Genomic DNA, 15484 nt, shown 5'->3' with positions numbered 1-15484 from the left:
ACTTACGGATTCATTTCTTTATCTGTACATATCAAATCCATTTTAGGTCGACATATTTTAGTGGAAATCGGAGGCTGGCCTCACTCGTCGCCACTATCCCAGCCTCTTGTCGTGCGCTGCCAACCCTTCGTCCCGCAAACCCCCAAAAAAAAGTCCCTTGCTCCAAAAAAGTATCTACGGCCCCTCAAAACAAACAATCCCCGCCACGCGAGCTGGCTAGATTTCGAAGTTAGCGAAAACAACGCCTTGTCACTCGTTACATACCTGAGAATTCCCCACCATCATCCCAGCCTCGGGAGTTGAAGCAACCTTCGTGCATGGTAAACGACACAAGGCTTGACGCGCGTCCCCTCCGCGGTTTTATGATTATGCGTTATGCGTTTGGCCAACATTGGAGTCAGTTCTAAAGCTCTCGCGACGCTTCAGAGTTGTCGTTTAGAAGCTTGAACACAGTCGTCCGGCTTCGGTGTTCCCTTGGGACGTGATCGACATGATGGCCCGCCCGGAGGATACGACGAAAGCTGCACATTCACTACGAAGTGAGACAAGCACGGAAGACATGACGGGAACGCCTGGCTCTAGCTTTTCGTCTGTCGGTTCAATCATCAGCGCCCCGTCCAGTATTGACGACGAACCCGAGGTCTTGCAACAGACCGCGAAGAAAACAAAGGATGTTAAAAATGATGCTGGTCGGGACAATGCGTCGAGGAAGTTAACGCCAGAGGAAACGATTGAATTGACACGGGAGGCAGTGGACAGTGGAATTCAAGAGACGAAGCGTTCTCTAGCCGGCAATGAGGATGTGAGCGATGTGGTCAGGCCGAAATTGACAATCGACCTCGGCCATTCGCACATTGCCCAAATTCCGGAGGGAGTGGTGGACATCATTAAAGATGAAGTGGAAAGGTGTGTCTTTTTTTCCATGTGTTAGATCGATGGGCTGGAGCTAACTTGGACAGGCTTTCATTATCGAACAATCACCTTCTTCATATACCTTATCGTTTTGCAGAATGCGGCCATCTACGCTACCTGAATATTCGTGCGAACAGTTTCCGCGAGTTCCCAAAAGGGGTTTGTCTTTGGTATATCTTGCTCATACAAACCAGTGCTAACCTCATCTAGATCTACAAGTTGCCATTGCTCGAGATCCTAGACCTGAGCCGAAACAAAATAAGCCGAATTCCCGACGAGGTGCGAAAGTTAACATCGTTACGAGTCTTTTCAATTATGCAGAATCGCCTAGACGACCTCCCGGTTGGACTTGCAGATATGAACAAATTGCAAATTCTCAAGGTGTCCGGCAATTTTTTAAAGTTTCCCTTGCGGAGGATTCTTGAAAACAAAGAAAATGAAGTCTCTTCTTTGACAACGTCAACAAACGAGAAGGAGGCTATGGTTACCGCCGAGCTGAAGCGCTTTTTAAAAACCCGACGACAGAACGCAACGCCGGAACCCGAAAGTGGTAGCGAGGCCAGCGAAGTCATGATCGATACGCCCAAGCCTGTCAAACGTGGTGCCAACGTTCGCTTTCCAGTAATTCCGAGCACTGGTGACGGTTCATCAGACCCACGGTCCCCAGTCATGTCGAGACCACCTCCCATTCCCATGAAATCGCATCAGCGTCTGGCATCTGGCCAGGGCTTTGGGTATTCAAGACCCGGGATCAACCCTTATTCTAATAGCTCCAATGAGCGCAATCGCAGCAATAGCGAAGGCATCATTCCTTTATCGGCACGGAACAAACGGATGGGCTTAATTTCGCGCAAGACAGACCTAGGCACATTAGACGAGATGCGACCATACCGCAATAGCCACCTGCGAGGTCTCAGCCATGGCTCTCTTCTCCGAACCAATTCGACAAGTGCACGCAATAGCAGCAATTCTCCTAGTCCAGGAAGCCCTCGTGGAGACCGTCGAAAAGCGCGTGACGGCCCTACACGACGCATGTCGAGCCTCCTAGAGCATAAGGAAGAGACAGTGCATACACCCATAGTCAAGGGTGCAAAGGGAATACTATTCGCGCTGTTTCAAATCCACTCTCACATCTCAACTTTGATCAATGTGATTAAAGGAGATGACGCACGACGGCACAGCTTGGAAATAGTGTTCTATAACGCAACGACACATGTGGAGCAATTGAATGAGGCTCTGGAGAATATTGTCATGATAGACCCAGACAACCGAGACTTTGCAAGACTCGCAAGCGACGTCAAGCGTGAATGCGTGACTTGTCTGAAGGCATATACACATGTTGGCTCACAGTTGCGCCAAGGTACCCAACGAATCGTCTCTCAGGGCGACTCGCGGTACGTTCGTTCGCTCATGTTGACGATATATGGCAGTCTTCTCGAGCTACGCAATTCATGTATGAGTCTCGGGGCCTCGCTTGTTCCGGTCAAAAAGGGCCTGCCGGTAGACGACAGCCCATCCCAACCTGAAGTTGGTCCTTCTAATCGCATGCCAACCAAAGCGGCTACGCCGCCAAGAGGAACACCTAATCCAAGGAGTCGGCTTAGAAGCGAGACCATGATTCAGCACCCTCTAAACGGGCCGGCTGTCCCATCCTTTCCATCCTCGATCCTTTCGCCTGGTGCGTCTATGCCAAATTCAGTCACACTCAACTATGGAAATCGAAGCAGGTCCAACAGTCGGACCGCTACTTTGTTGAACTCGGGGCCACCTTCGCTTGCAACGCCTCGGTCAGGTGAATCCTTCCAACTCGTTTCCTCGACATCTACAACTCGAATCAACCCAGTCACCGGGTTAGATGAGGTTGTTGAGGAACAGATATTCGAAAAGATATTCAAACAACTCACAGCGTCATACAATACTGCTCTCAATGCCCTTCCATCTGCCAGAAATCAGTTTGCTCGTTGCTTAGAGGTTGCCGAACAGACTAGGGGGCCCGAGGATGTTCGTTCTCTCTGGAACGGCCTCATCCGTCGATGCAATGCGTGCTACGAAACATCCGAAGCACTCGGGCAGAAACTATTGACGATGAAGGTCAAAGAGCCCGGCGGGGGCATCAGGAACCAACGAGAATTCTGGCAGTTATGCAAGGCTTTCATGCAGTCATTTGTCGACCTGGTCACAGACATGAGAGAAGTCCGGAACATGCAGCTGCTGCCACCCGATATCGTCGCGATACTTCGGCCAGTACAGAAAGCGAGTCGAGAAGCAGGCCGGTTAATCGAGGCATCTCCGTGGTCTTATCTTGCAGACATGAGCTCGATACCTCCGCCTGCAATCTACGGGCCCCCCTTGCACACCCAACATCACGCATCGTCTTCGTCATCCTTCCTTGGTCCTGGCGGTCGAAACTTTAGCGCTTCTCCGCAATCGTCTACGGTGCCTGCCACTCCTTTGAGTGCTGCATTAGGGCCTGCTGCTCAAGCAACCATCCCATCAACCCCAGCCAGCGCTTACAGCGACCGGTTCTTCGCTGGGGATGTTTTCCAACGTGCCGACACGTTGCTATCCATGCAGAACCAAGCTCCATACTCATACCGTCGATGACGTGACATGCTTTTTTCTTTCTTTCTCGGTTATGGCAACTTGAAGCGATCAAAATTTTCAATATGGAGTTTTCGAGTAAATTTGGGTTTTTTATTTAAATTTTATATCTGAACGAGAACACAGAAATTTGCAACTTTCCATGTGGCTGGAGACATGGAATACCTGGAGTATACATAGTAGTTTGCGCATATATACATCATACATATTATTACAACTTGATTGAAATGTGATGAGATTCTTACTATTATAAATTGAAAGTACATATGTCGGATCGCATCTGGCAAATAAAATATCGATCAAGATTTTATACGTTTTCTATTTAGGGTTCGCCGGGGAAAAAAAACCTTCAAAGGTGACAAAACCCGGCGGAACCATCAGTACATCAAGTCAAAGTAATCACAGAGCCTAAATACACTTCCCAACCCTTGATAAAAAGGAACTTTGCCTTTTAACCTAGCCCGTAGTGCAGCCAGTATCTGCAATCCAATCCGATCTAGTGTTGTCCACGCACTTATAGTAAGTGGAATCGCCGACAGGGCCACGAGGCCAATTACTGTCCACAACCCAACTTCCGACCACTGTGTTATAGTAACACTGGACATTACTTATGCTGTCTGAGCAAGCGTTTACCCCCCAGTAGTGGCAGTACGCGTTGGTCGGAGTGCCTTCGGACGAGAATGCGGTGCGGAATCTGGTAAGTCCGTCTTCTACCCACTCGTCGATTTTAGCCGAGTTAACAACGCAAGATCGCTTGTCTATGAGAGGCTGTGTTAGAGAAACCCGGTCAATGGAATGCTGGTGCGTTTAGCTACGTACCAAGTTCCGCCGGCTGCGCAGCTGCAGCAGTTGCCAATAGCAAAACTTGAGCGAGGAAAAACTTCATCTTGATTGATTTTGAAAATAACACGATGATATTAGGTGATTCATATACTTGCAGTAGAGTTAGTGGTCAGGTCTAGTACGGCAATGGCCCTTTTATATACTAGGAAGAGTAGTTCATTGCGTATAGCCGATACGCAATGGGTCAGTCCTAAAGCGTATTCAGGCGTATTCAGGCGTATTCTCTGGACATTCCCTTCAGAGACTCCACAGTATAACGTATCCTTCAAAATAAACAAGTGGTATCCATCTAGTATAATAAAGGCCTAGATTTCCAGATTAGCTAGAAAGAGGTTCTAGTATGAATTCACCACTAACATCCATCATATCAGTAGATATTAGCTGATACTATATTTAGGATTAGACAATAATCCGTGCTTGATCTTTATGAATCTAGACCATAATCGTGGAAGAGGGACATTTATCTTATTAATAGTCATACTAATTATACCAACTCAAGAAGATGATAGATTGTCTGGTTAAAAAACCCCCCTCTAAATAATTACTTACTCAAAAGTCTAATTATAAATATAAAAAAGTAAATAAAACAAGTCTTACAGATTGATTAATTAATCACATATAATGGCGTTTAACCGTTCAATAGTTATACTATCCAGCTAAGGATAAAATAAGGTGGCAGCTAGATAAGGGTGGCTAATCCTTACAATCCCTAACCGTCTCGGGGCGTTTAGTGAGCAGCTCCAAAGTGCACCAGCACCTGCTCAGTGAACGCTCAGTAAACGCTCAGTAAGCACCCAGGACGCAGGACCTTACTCAGTGAGCGATCTGGGAGCCAAGGCTGAGCACAAGGCGGCGACATGCTGGGCAGTCTGGTGTCGCACATATTTGTTGTATAGGTAGTTGAATGGCATCGACTACACGTACCAGAAATTATCAATTGAAGTCTTATGCATATAGTATTGATAGAAAAAACCCAGATCACATAAATTGGTCCTACGATACTTGCCCCGGATCACAGCCTCATTATTGTCATTGTGATGCGTCAAAAGAAGTTGATACGATTACGTCGTTCAAGATGTGATTAATAATAATAACCTTCCTCAGGCAAAACCCCCCATGTCTGTCTTAGAACCATTCAACATTCAAAAGGAATTAGTGTCCCCACTGTGGCTGCCGGCAAGTGGCTAGGCCGCCTATTAGTATTAAATCCCAAGAAAGGCAAAAAAGAAAAACAAAGTGAGGCGGGCTTTGCGGCAAACGTGGATGGCGACGGGCCGAATCGCCCCTATTATTATCATACCTTAGCCTCACACGGCATGTCGCAGACTTGACGCAGATTGACGGTGCATGATGATGTCGTGGCGTGTGAGGGGATGTTGCGAATGGCTGCAGAAAGTCAAAGAGCAGGGGTGATAGCTGGGAAACCGTTCCGCTGAAAAGAAGGAAGAAAAGAAGGGAAAAAAAAAAAGAAAAAAAAAAGGAAAGAAAGTAGGCGCCGAAAAGTAGTAGTAGTCTATACCGTCGGTCTGGACAACTAAATTAGTCTGTCCACCTGACCACGAGCAACGACAACTATTGGCGCTTGGCGTGTTCTATTCTGCTAAGGAAGAGCTAACCAACTACTCTTCACGTCAGACGACGTCGTAAAGTCAAGTCTCTGCTATAGCCTTTTGCCATTTATTTGAAATGTGCCGAGGATTCCGATTACATTGACCTCTGAATCATGCAAGCGGATATGCATATCCCCACGGTAGGGTGATTAAAATCCCGCCTCGCGCGAAACAATATCGATAGGTGGCCGAAAATGATACGAGACACGTTCGATGCGCAAGGTCATCGTTTGGGGGGGGGGGGTGGTTCCGCATTCCTCTTAAGCATAGCGTTCCTTGCCTTTGGAGCGATTGTTCGGAGTATGCTTTCCTCCTTGCGCGCGTGCTTCGACGAGGTACAGTGGGTATAGCTGATATCGGAGCATTCGGATCTGACCCGTACCGTATCACAATTGGTTAGGTCGATTTTTGTCGTGTTCCGGCGCAGGATCTCACGTCATGATACATCCGTTTGTTCCATCCAAGGATATCACAGACAAGAGTGGCGGTAACGCTGGGAGCATGCAATAATAACCTGGACCATAACCTGGACCGCTGTGGGTGCCTCCACACAGGCGACGGATCGCATGCTGCAAACAGGATGCGGGCTGCAAGCAGCAAAGCGTCGATCCAACAGTACCAAAACAATATTGCCGATCGCCATGGCATCAGCCTCACTTTGTTTTTTTGCCCTTTCTGACATCCAATTAGTAGCCCTTTTTCTCCTTGGCCTGTGCCTGTTTGTCCCGCGCTAAGACACGCAAAGGGCGGTGGGAGCGCCCCTTTTTGCAACAATGCGGCCTCGATCAGCAATAATCCTCATGCTTACTTGCCTGAACCCCCACCGCTTTTATAGACTAATGGTCCAATGGACCATGGTATCTAGAGCGAGCGTAGAAGAAGGCCCTTCTGTTGTGTAGTGCGAAATTCTAGCCCGGAAACGATAGGCAAGAAGGAATGGCACAGACTCTAGCACTTGCAAGGTAAATTCCGTAAGAGCTCCCTTGTTTGACTGTCCCGACCCTGTGTTTGATCCTCGCGTTGACTACAAGGCCGTTTCGCTTTTGTGTTGCGCGTGAGAGTTTGTCTTTTGGCTGTCTGGGTGTCATTACAGGGTGAGTGTTCGCAAGCGGCGCAGGAGAAGAGCTCGAGCGCTCCTTCCTCTCTCCGCCAACCCTCCCCGGCGTCTGCCCCGGAATTTCTGTTCGCGGCTCGCTTCCTTTAACTATTCTCAAAGCGCCGGCCACGTCCTTTTCTTCCTCTCTCTCTCTCTCTCTCTCTTTTTCCTCTGCACGCACTGTGTTCATCTGTTATCTTATCGTGGCCTGCGGGCCATCTCAGATCGCTTGTCTGCTGCATGGCGCGTGCTTGATCTCTCGCCTCGTCCTGCATGCGGAAGTTCCCCATCATTTGCGATTGCCTTGGTATATATCCCGAACAGAGGGACCTTTTATCGACTCAACTCTTGGCTTTCTAGGAACCAAAACTTTTCTGCAGCAGTCATTCCGTTTCAATTCGCTACGATGGACCTTCAAAAACCGGACAAGTCGCGACCCGCCACTCGCAAGGATCGGGACAACACCTCCAAGTACAGTATGAATGAGTACGGACGACTACAAAGCCCGGCCGCCGGTGAGAGTGACGATGTCGACCCCCGCCAGAATTTGCAGGAAAGAGCCGCCTCTGATTTAGGCACCGCGAGCTCCATCCCGCACTATTTAAGCGGCGTGAAGCTCTCCAGACAACACCCCGTCTCTCCTTCACATGTCACCGCGATGCGTATCCCTCCAGGGATAGTATTGGATCCTCTCCAGATAAGGCAGCTGCGGCATGCCTCGCTGATCCCGCCGGTGACCAAGGCGTCCCTCAGCGAGCTTGATCTCGAGAGTATTATGCGGAACATCCATCTTCGCAGTGATGCCAGCTTTGAACCAGGTCTCCACTTCCGGCCGGACTTGGACGGGGAGGGGGGAAAAAGGAAGACGAGAATGGCAGAAACCTACTGGGGGGCATTGCTTGCGGAAATCACGATATACACGTATATTAATACCAGTGGTTCTCAACCGGAGGGTATCCAGACCGTGCAAGTTCCTGATTCGGAAACGCTCCAGGACGGCTTCTTCCGACCACGGCTACCGACTATGTTCAAAACTCTACTAGAGGTGCTAAAAACTCTCGTGCCAGAGCGAGATCATGCCGGTATTGTTGCACACTTGGATGTTACACTTTTGATGCAGCAAGTACAGCATGGGGTCCTTGACCTAGTCACTCTCGCCACGTGGTTAGCAAAGCTCTTGAAAACACATTGTGCCCCGATGAGAGATCAAGAAGCCGACGATATGGTGACGCATATTACCGAGGGATCGGCTTCTCAAGACATGGGCAGAGTGATTACCGGGCTACGAACCTTGTTTTACGTTTTGGAAATGATGAAGCTAGTAGGTTGACTGTGACTTTTTTTTATGTGTTGTTAACTGATGTTGGACATCTAGGACGTTGCAAATTATCAGATACGCGAATTTCGCTCCATCCTGGTCCGGGACACTGTTCCCTTTCTTCAGGATTATTTTTGCAACAGTGTAGCCTCAAATAAGTTCCAAGTCGAAGATGCCAAGATATGGTATAAGAACGAACAACGACGAGTGTCTAATATATCCATGGGAGTTGCGAAACAGTCGTTTTACCCGGTAGCGGTTCTGTTACGTGGCCTGTGCGAACTTTTGATACAAGCCGATGATACTGTACAGTTTCCACAGACTTTCTTTTTCGATACCCAGCGTCTTTTGTACCTGCGGGCCGACGTGCAGAGGGCCATCCACATCCAGGTCTGTTGGGTGGTCTTTCAGACACTAGTCGGAGACCAAGATACCTGCCAGCGTCACCATCATAACTTTGCAAGGCGAATTTTTCTCTTGCTGCATAGCAACGACTGCGATGATTCCGGCTTGGGCACTATAATGCGGAATGATGCCAGCATTGCTATTGAAATAGCTCGACTCGTATGTGAGGCAACTGGACGGGGCAATCAAGTGTCAGACGGCTTGTTGAAGGCTATCGAAACTGGGCTAAGAAGATATTTTGCCCACGATTCGCCTATTATCGCGGATATTCGAGACGGTATGCGTCGTATACTTGTACAAAAAACGTGTGAGCTTGCGCAGCAGTACATCGAAATGACATCAATTGGCATTTTCGAGGCACAGCGTGCACACGACGGCGAGCCAGAGGGGTATCACATGTCGAGCCTGCGAAGTATCCCGACAAGGCTTGCTCATGTTGGCGTCTTGCACTGGAAAGTGTGGGCGCCACTGGTATATCTGGCGGAGACACAGATTTCGGGCAGCCGGTCTACATGAAATTTTGGCGTGAAGGGTTCGGCGTTTAGTTTTTTTTTATAAGGGTGGTTGGCGGTTTTGTATGCATTCTTGGCGTTTTCTATATAGACATTGGCAAACCAGCTGGAGGTCGGCGTGGATCAATGAGGGTAGTATGATTATATTTACTATGTATATATATAGAGGTTCAATAAGTATTAAATCTGGCATGTGTCTACATAAGGCTTAGGTCGTTGACGACTGGAGTTAGGGCTGAGAAGTAGAGACGACCCACCCGACTAAGAGAACCGCGCTAACTGGCCACTTTGCATCCAGACTGCCAAGTCAACCACAACCACCGTCGATTCTAGAAGATCATTGGAAATATTTCATTTTATTCCCACATGCACAGTCGAAAATATAAATACACACAAAAGACAAAAGCATGCATGAGCAGCCAGCAGCAGTACCAGCAGCAACATGCACACACTCGCCAAAACACCGCTAACCTGGCTCGCGTCGCTCAAAACCTCGCATCTCAAAACCATTGCGCGGGCGACCGGCACTCTAAACGCAGGACGCAAAGATGTCTTGTGCGAGAGGATTGGAAGTGAGATTGAAAAGAGTGTTTTTCTGTGCAGTCCCAAGACCAGCAGCAGCAGCAGCAGCAAAAACCACGAGACGACGACGACGACAGGTGAAGTGATGAGTATTCTGAGTATCGATATGGGCATTCAGAACCTCGCGTTTGCGCATTTGCTGGTACGGCCAGCAGGAAAGGAAAAGATGGAGGTGGTTCTTGATGCGTGGCATCGTATTGGAGTGCAGGAATTGTCCTTGAATAATGATGATCATAATGATAATAATAATATTGGGAATGAGGGACTCCGACTCCCGTCGTCTGCGTTTCGGACGTTGACTCGCAAGGCTGCAGCGCAGCGCAAGAAGACTACTCAGGATGTCAGCCAGGATGAGAGCCAGAATGAAAGCAATACTGAGACTCGGAATGAGACTCAGGCTGAGAGTCAAAGCGAAGTTGAATACGCAGAGAAAAGCTTTTCCCCAGACATCCTCGCCAACAACGCCTACACGCTGATCTCCCGCCTCATTGCGCAGTACAACCCGACACACATCCTGATTGAGCGCCAGCGGTTTCGCTCTGGTGGACAGGCTACCGTGCTTGAATGGAGTTTGCGTGTAGGTGTGTTTGAAGGGATGTTGCATGCTGTACTGTGTACGATGCGGCGGTTGGGTCATTGTGCTGCCCGGGTTTGGGATGTTAGTCCGGCGCGTGTAGCGCAGTATTGGGAGGCTACCAGCAGTGGTTCCGATATGGTTTCTGAGAAACAGACTGAAACAGCCACTGCCAAAAAAAGCGAGAAGAATCAGCGGACTATCAAAAAGATGAAAATCAACATCATCGGGCAATGGCTCAGCGACGCCTCTTCCTCCTCCTCCTCCTCCTCCTCCTCCTCCTCCTCTTCTTCTTCTTCAGCTTCATCACCAGAAAAACAAGACGAAGCAGGTCCTACAAGAATTATACTCCCCTCGGAGAATAGATCAGACGTCCACGACACAGTCACAGCCTATCTAGAGCGCTGGTCTAGGAAACGATCAAGTGCTACGCAGTGGAGGATTGAAAAGCTGGACGATCTAGCGGATTGCCTGTTGCAAGGAATAACATGGCTCGAGTGGCACGTTCGACGTGCGCATTTGGCGAGGGATGGGCTAGGGGAATTGGCCAGAATGGGGGTTTCTGTTGAGGCCAAGGAGAAGAACAAGAAGAGTACAAGCAAGAAGAAAGGGTGAACTTCTCGCCCGCTGTAAAACTGTGTATATAGACGAATGTATAATATTTATCTCAGAAGATGATTTATTTTAAAGCCAAACTGTCTATTCCGCGAGTCCATGTAGTAAACCGAATCTAATGTATTGCCAACTTTTCTCTAAATAATCCTGTTCGTATTGGTGGTCTGAAGATCTCGGCTAAGAAAGATCAATTATTTTACAAGACAAAAATAAAAATTGCCCATCCAAGTCATCAAAATAGCTTGACTCCCCTGCACGATTCAAAGTCGGTGATGGTTGCAAGGCTTCGGACGGGCATTCCACTGGCTAGCAGTAGATGAAGGAAGAAGAAGAAGAAGAAAAAGAAAAAAAGAGCCAATGTCACCACCAGTTATTCAAGATGAAGTGGTGACACAGGTCGAAGAAGAAGAAGAAGAAGAAGAATGTAAATAAACTGTCGCTGAAAAATTGACGTTGCAGGCGCGCTGGTAACGAAAGATTTCACCAAAACTAAAGTATCCCCTGGATAAACCGCATGACAGGTCGATACGTCAGTCTCTAAAAGTGGAAGGGGGCTTTATAGCCGGTGGGCAGAGGCTTCTTGCTGGTCAAAAATCCAGACGAGGTCAAATGAGTGGGCTGAGGAATGGGATAAGGGGCAGTTGTGGGCTGGCTCTGGTCAGAGTTGCTTGGCGAGGGCGGGAGTTTGTAAGGTGCGGTCTGGGTGGCTTTAGTTGAGACGGTGACAGTTGACTCGCCATTCTCGGGACCGGGAGATCCAGTCTGGGAGGCTTGGTTGGTAACGGTGATCGTAGTTGATTCACCGTTCTCACCCGGCAGACTAGAAGTGGCGACTACGTAGTTGGGCGCCAGAGAAGTGAAATCTGGGAAGGCAGTCTACAAATAATAATTAACCACAGTACAAGGGGTAATTGGAAAATAGACTTACCACTGTAACAGTCTCTTTCTCTTTCTCGGTGACGGTAACAGTGGCCTGGCCACTGCAGCTGTCACCTCCAGAACCAGAGTTTGACCCACTTCCAGGGTTAGAATCCGAGCCAGGGTTAGAGCCCGAGCCAGGATGAGATTGGCTCGTAGAGGTAGCAGCTGGCAGGACAGTGACAGTCTGAGTAGAGGTGCTAAAAAGAGTCGTGGTTGTGGTGGAGTCGTCAGCACCAGGAGCGTTACCGCCGGGAGTCTATTCGACCAATTAGTATCAAGCTTCTCCAGGTTCTGCCCATACTTACAATTGTCACAAAGCTGGTCTCGGTAGCAGTCCGGTGGATGGTGGTGGTCACCACGGAGGTGGATGTGCCAGAACCCAGGGTATAAGTGAGCGTCACGTCGCCAGTCTCGGTGACGGTGGTGTAAAGACTTGGTGGACCAGTAGCTCCGGTGCTGAGAGGGACTGGAGCCAGGGTAATGGAAGAGAAGATGGTATTTGTTGGGCGAGGCTTATCCACGCCGGTGCCCAAGGGACGCTTGGGGAACACGCCCAAGTTGTTCTGGGACTCGCCAAGCGCAACCAAGGCAGTAAGGGCGGCAATGGAGAATTTGGAGAAGAACATTGTGTTTTCTTTGTGTGTCTGTAAAGGAGTGAAGAAAGTGAAAGAAAGAAGGACAGAAGATCTAGACTCGTCAACGAGGTGAAACAATGAATGCAGGCGAAGTCAATTCGCAGCCACGGCTCTTAAATGAATGAATGAGCTGGTGGTTGAAAAGAACGGAATTGTCTCTGACCAGAGAGAGGGAGGTGAAGCAGACCAGCGATGGGGTAAATAAGAGAAGGAAGAGCGAGAAGGGGAGAAAAGAAGAAGAAAAGACGCGAGGGCAACCGCCAACAAGTAGATTGGGCAAGTGGGGCTGCTGGATCGGGGCTTGAAACGCTCTATCGAGTTAGCGTGGAGCTAGTCCAGGGCAGGCTTAGCGCTGGCGTATGGCGGCCAGTCCAGACGCGCCGGAAAGCCGCACCATCCAGCCGGACTCCTTCAATTAAACAGATTAGTATACTCTATGCGGTGTGATGGTGTAATTTTGCCCAAGAGCAGCCCGGTCCGAGCATGGCCTAGACGGCTGATTTGCTCTTGCGTCTCTCGGATGGCTGATTGCATCAAACGGCGTGCCATCCTCTGACTCTGTGCCTTGCTTCTAGTGGAAGACGGCGTTGTGTGTTGTTAAAATACTTCAGTCAGCTGCATTTACTCCCTACAACAATACACGGAATATTAAAAGTACAGACACAGAGTACATGCACAGCGTAGCAAACTCTGCACAGAGTACTACATAGTACATAGTACATAGCACATAGTAAATTGTTTCAAACGAAACAACCAACGCCCCACTTGGTGCCTGAGGCCCACCTGTCACCAAACGGCCTGCCGGCTCCCTCCAAACCTCCAATTAGAGCCGATAGTCGCGTTTCATATAGACTGCTGTGCCTGGTGGACATTTGATGGCGTATATACACTACTATCAGTCTGATGGGGGCTTGCACCACCTCGCTTACCGGGCCGCTTATTATATTAGAAGGGGACAACTACAGACTCAATTGATATTGATGTGCTCCAGTTTGGTCTCGGCATGAGGCTTTGACGTGCCGCCACCCATGGATGGCCAAACCCAATTTAATATCTAGAGATTAGCTATGGGCTGATACCATTGCGTCCATTCAATCGACCATCTAGACAATATGATCAACATGATAAATAATGATAAAATAATTCAATAGTAGATAATACCCCTGTGCTAAAGCGACTGACCGCCTGCCGAATCCGGCGGTACGGCCCACGACGTCATTCCGCGGGGCCTGCCGTGATCGTCTCTCGACATGTTTTATATCAGATATCGACGCCGTGCTTTGGCCTTGACTTATCAATGGCGGCTAACTCGGTCCAGCAGCTGCGCCTCCGTTATGCCTCTGTGTTGAAAAACTTTGTGGCCTCTGCCCAGACGTTCGATATCCTCGATACAGTGCCGCCACAGACTGGACAACAGCGAAATGCTGCTCCTTCTCACTCCCTCTTCGTGCTGGACTCCTCCTTCAACCCCCCAACTGCCGCCCATTTGAGCATTGCAACCTCTGCTCTTGAAGAGTCCCGTCGGCCGTCGAGGCTGCTGCTGCTCCTGGCCACGCAGAATGCCGACAAGCCGTCCAAACCAGCCTGGTTTGAAGACCGGCTGGTGATGATGACCATGTTTGCCCAAGACTTGCGCACTCACCTGCAGTCGCGGCAGTCCGAACTCCCCGACATTGACATTGGCGTGACCAAAAAGCCCTACTTTGTCGACAAAGCAGCCGCAATCGAGGAATCCGGGCTCTACGCCAGAGACACCGAGCAAGTCCACCTGACAGGCTACGACACACTGATTCGCATTTTCAATCCCAAATACTACCCGCCGACGCACACCTTGCAGCCGCTCGAGCCATTTCTGTCGCGCCACCGGCTCAGGGTGACAATGCGTCCGGATGATGAATGGGGCAATCGCGAGGAACAAGAGGACTACCTGCGGCAGCTTGCCCAGGGTGGCCGAGAAGGTGACGGAGCAAAGCGCGAGTGGGCAGATCGCATCCAGCTTGTCCAGGGCAGAAAAGCTGGCGAGCTGCCAATTAGTTCGACTAGGGCGAGGCAGGCCGCTCAAACCAAGGACCAACTTCTCACAACTCTCGTGCCAGAAAGCGTGGCTTCTTATGTAGTCGAACAGAATCTGTATCAAGAGTGACCAACAAAACCACTTGAAACAAACAGGCAAATCGTAGCATTCTCAACCTTTTTTAAACACATGTATCCATCCCCTCAAAACGCCAATAAGACCACACCTATTCATACAGCTGAAATGTCCGTCTTCACTCTTCGTCCTCCTCATTCTTTCCCAACGCATATGTCAGACCCCCAGCAACCATATTCACAAAACACAGCCCCATTGTACCGCCTCGAACAATACCACGAGCCCCCCACTTCTTCATAAAGACCTGCTTGCGTCGACTCGCCAGGAGGAGGTACAGCCCGGACCAGGCGGCGCCGATGCCCGCGCTATCTCTCTCGAATCCGTTCAGGTTTGTATACGATGTGAACAGCAAAACGGGGACGAATGTCATGGGGAGGAGTTGAAAGGGTCGCATGTGCTGCGCGGAAATGAGCGTTGCAAGGAGTGTCGGCGGCAATGGGTTCTCTGTCGACCTAGTTAGACTTTACAGGAAATAGTTGAGAGGGAAACAAATAAATAAATAGATTAAACGAGGTAAAAAACAATGCGCCCTATAAAGGCTGGGTTCAGTCTTACCTCCCCATTTTCGCACTACCTGGTAGAGGGACTTTTTAGTCTCCTCTGTTGTATCAGTGCCTGCCATTGTGATGCGCAATTATTCGCCGTTTTTGTGGCTAAGAAAAGTTCGTCTTCAACGTGAATATAAGAAAAATATTCCAGAAAAAACTTGTC

General features: G+C 49.2%; 5 protein-coding genes across 5 annotated transcripts; 3 read left to right on the top strand and 2 right to left on the bottom strand.

The window, feature by feature from the left end:
* Window positions 1-490: 490 nt before the first annotated feature.
* TRUGW13939_03384 (uncharacterized protein) lies at window positions 491-3516 on the top strand (the record flags this gene model as incomplete). The annotated part of the gene is made up of 3 exons (XM_035486568.1): window positions 491-906; window positions 960-1071; window positions 1123-3516. 3 exons carry the CDS (start codon window positions 491-493, stop codon window positions 3514-3516), a joined length of 2922 nt encoding a protein of 973 aa, XP_035342461.1.
* Window positions 3517-7468: 3952 nt separating this feature from the next.
* TRUGW13939_03383 (uncharacterized protein) lies at window positions 7469-11068 on the top strand (the record flags this gene model as incomplete). The annotated part of the gene is made up of 3 exons (XM_035486567.1): window positions 7469-8383; window positions 8438-9197; window positions 9717-11068. The coding sequence occupies 3 exons, from the start codon at window positions 7469-7471 to the stop codon at window positions 11066-11068; spliced, it is 3027 nt and encodes a 1008-aa protein (XP_035342460.1).
* Window positions 11069-11605: 537 nt separating this feature from the next.
* TRUGW13939_03382 (uncharacterized protein) lies at window positions 11606-12615 on the bottom strand (the record flags this gene model as incomplete). Its single annotated transcript, XM_035486566.1, has 3 exons — window positions 11606-11944; window positions 11997-12245; window positions 12295-12615. The coding sequence occupies 3 exons, from the start codon at window positions 12613-12615 to the stop codon at window positions 11606-11608; spliced, it is 909 nt and encodes a 302-aa protein (XP_035342459.1).
* A 1306-nt stretch (window positions 12616-13921) lies between these two features.
* On the top strand, window positions 13922-14767 carry TRUGW13939_03381 (uncharacterized protein; the record flags this gene model as incomplete). The annotated part of the gene is made up of 1 exon (XM_035486565.1): window positions 13922-14767. One exon carries the CDS (start codon window positions 13922-13924, stop codon window positions 14765-14767), a length of 846 nt encoding a protein of 281 aa, XP_035342458.1.
* A 124-nt stretch (window positions 14768-14891) lies between these two features.
* Window positions 14892-15395, bottom strand: TRUGW13939_03380 (uncharacterized protein; the record flags this gene model as incomplete). Its single annotated transcript, XM_035486564.1, has 2 exons — window positions 14892-15217; window positions 15329-15395. The coding sequence occupies 2 exons, from the start codon at window positions 15393-15395 to the stop codon at window positions 14892-14894; spliced, it is 393 nt and encodes a 130-aa protein (XP_035342457.1).
* Between the last annotated feature and the right edge of the window lie 89 nt (window positions 15396-15484).

The sequence above is a fragment of the Talaromyces rugulosus genome, chromosome II (genome assembly GCF_013368755.1).
Source record: "Talaromyces rugulosus chromosome II, complete sequence".
NCBI lineage: Eukaryota > Fungi > Ascomycota > Eurotiomycetes > Eurotiales > Trichocomaceae > Talaromyces > Talaromyces rugulosus.
This window is presented reverse-complemented; position numbering and strand designations above follow the sequence as displayed.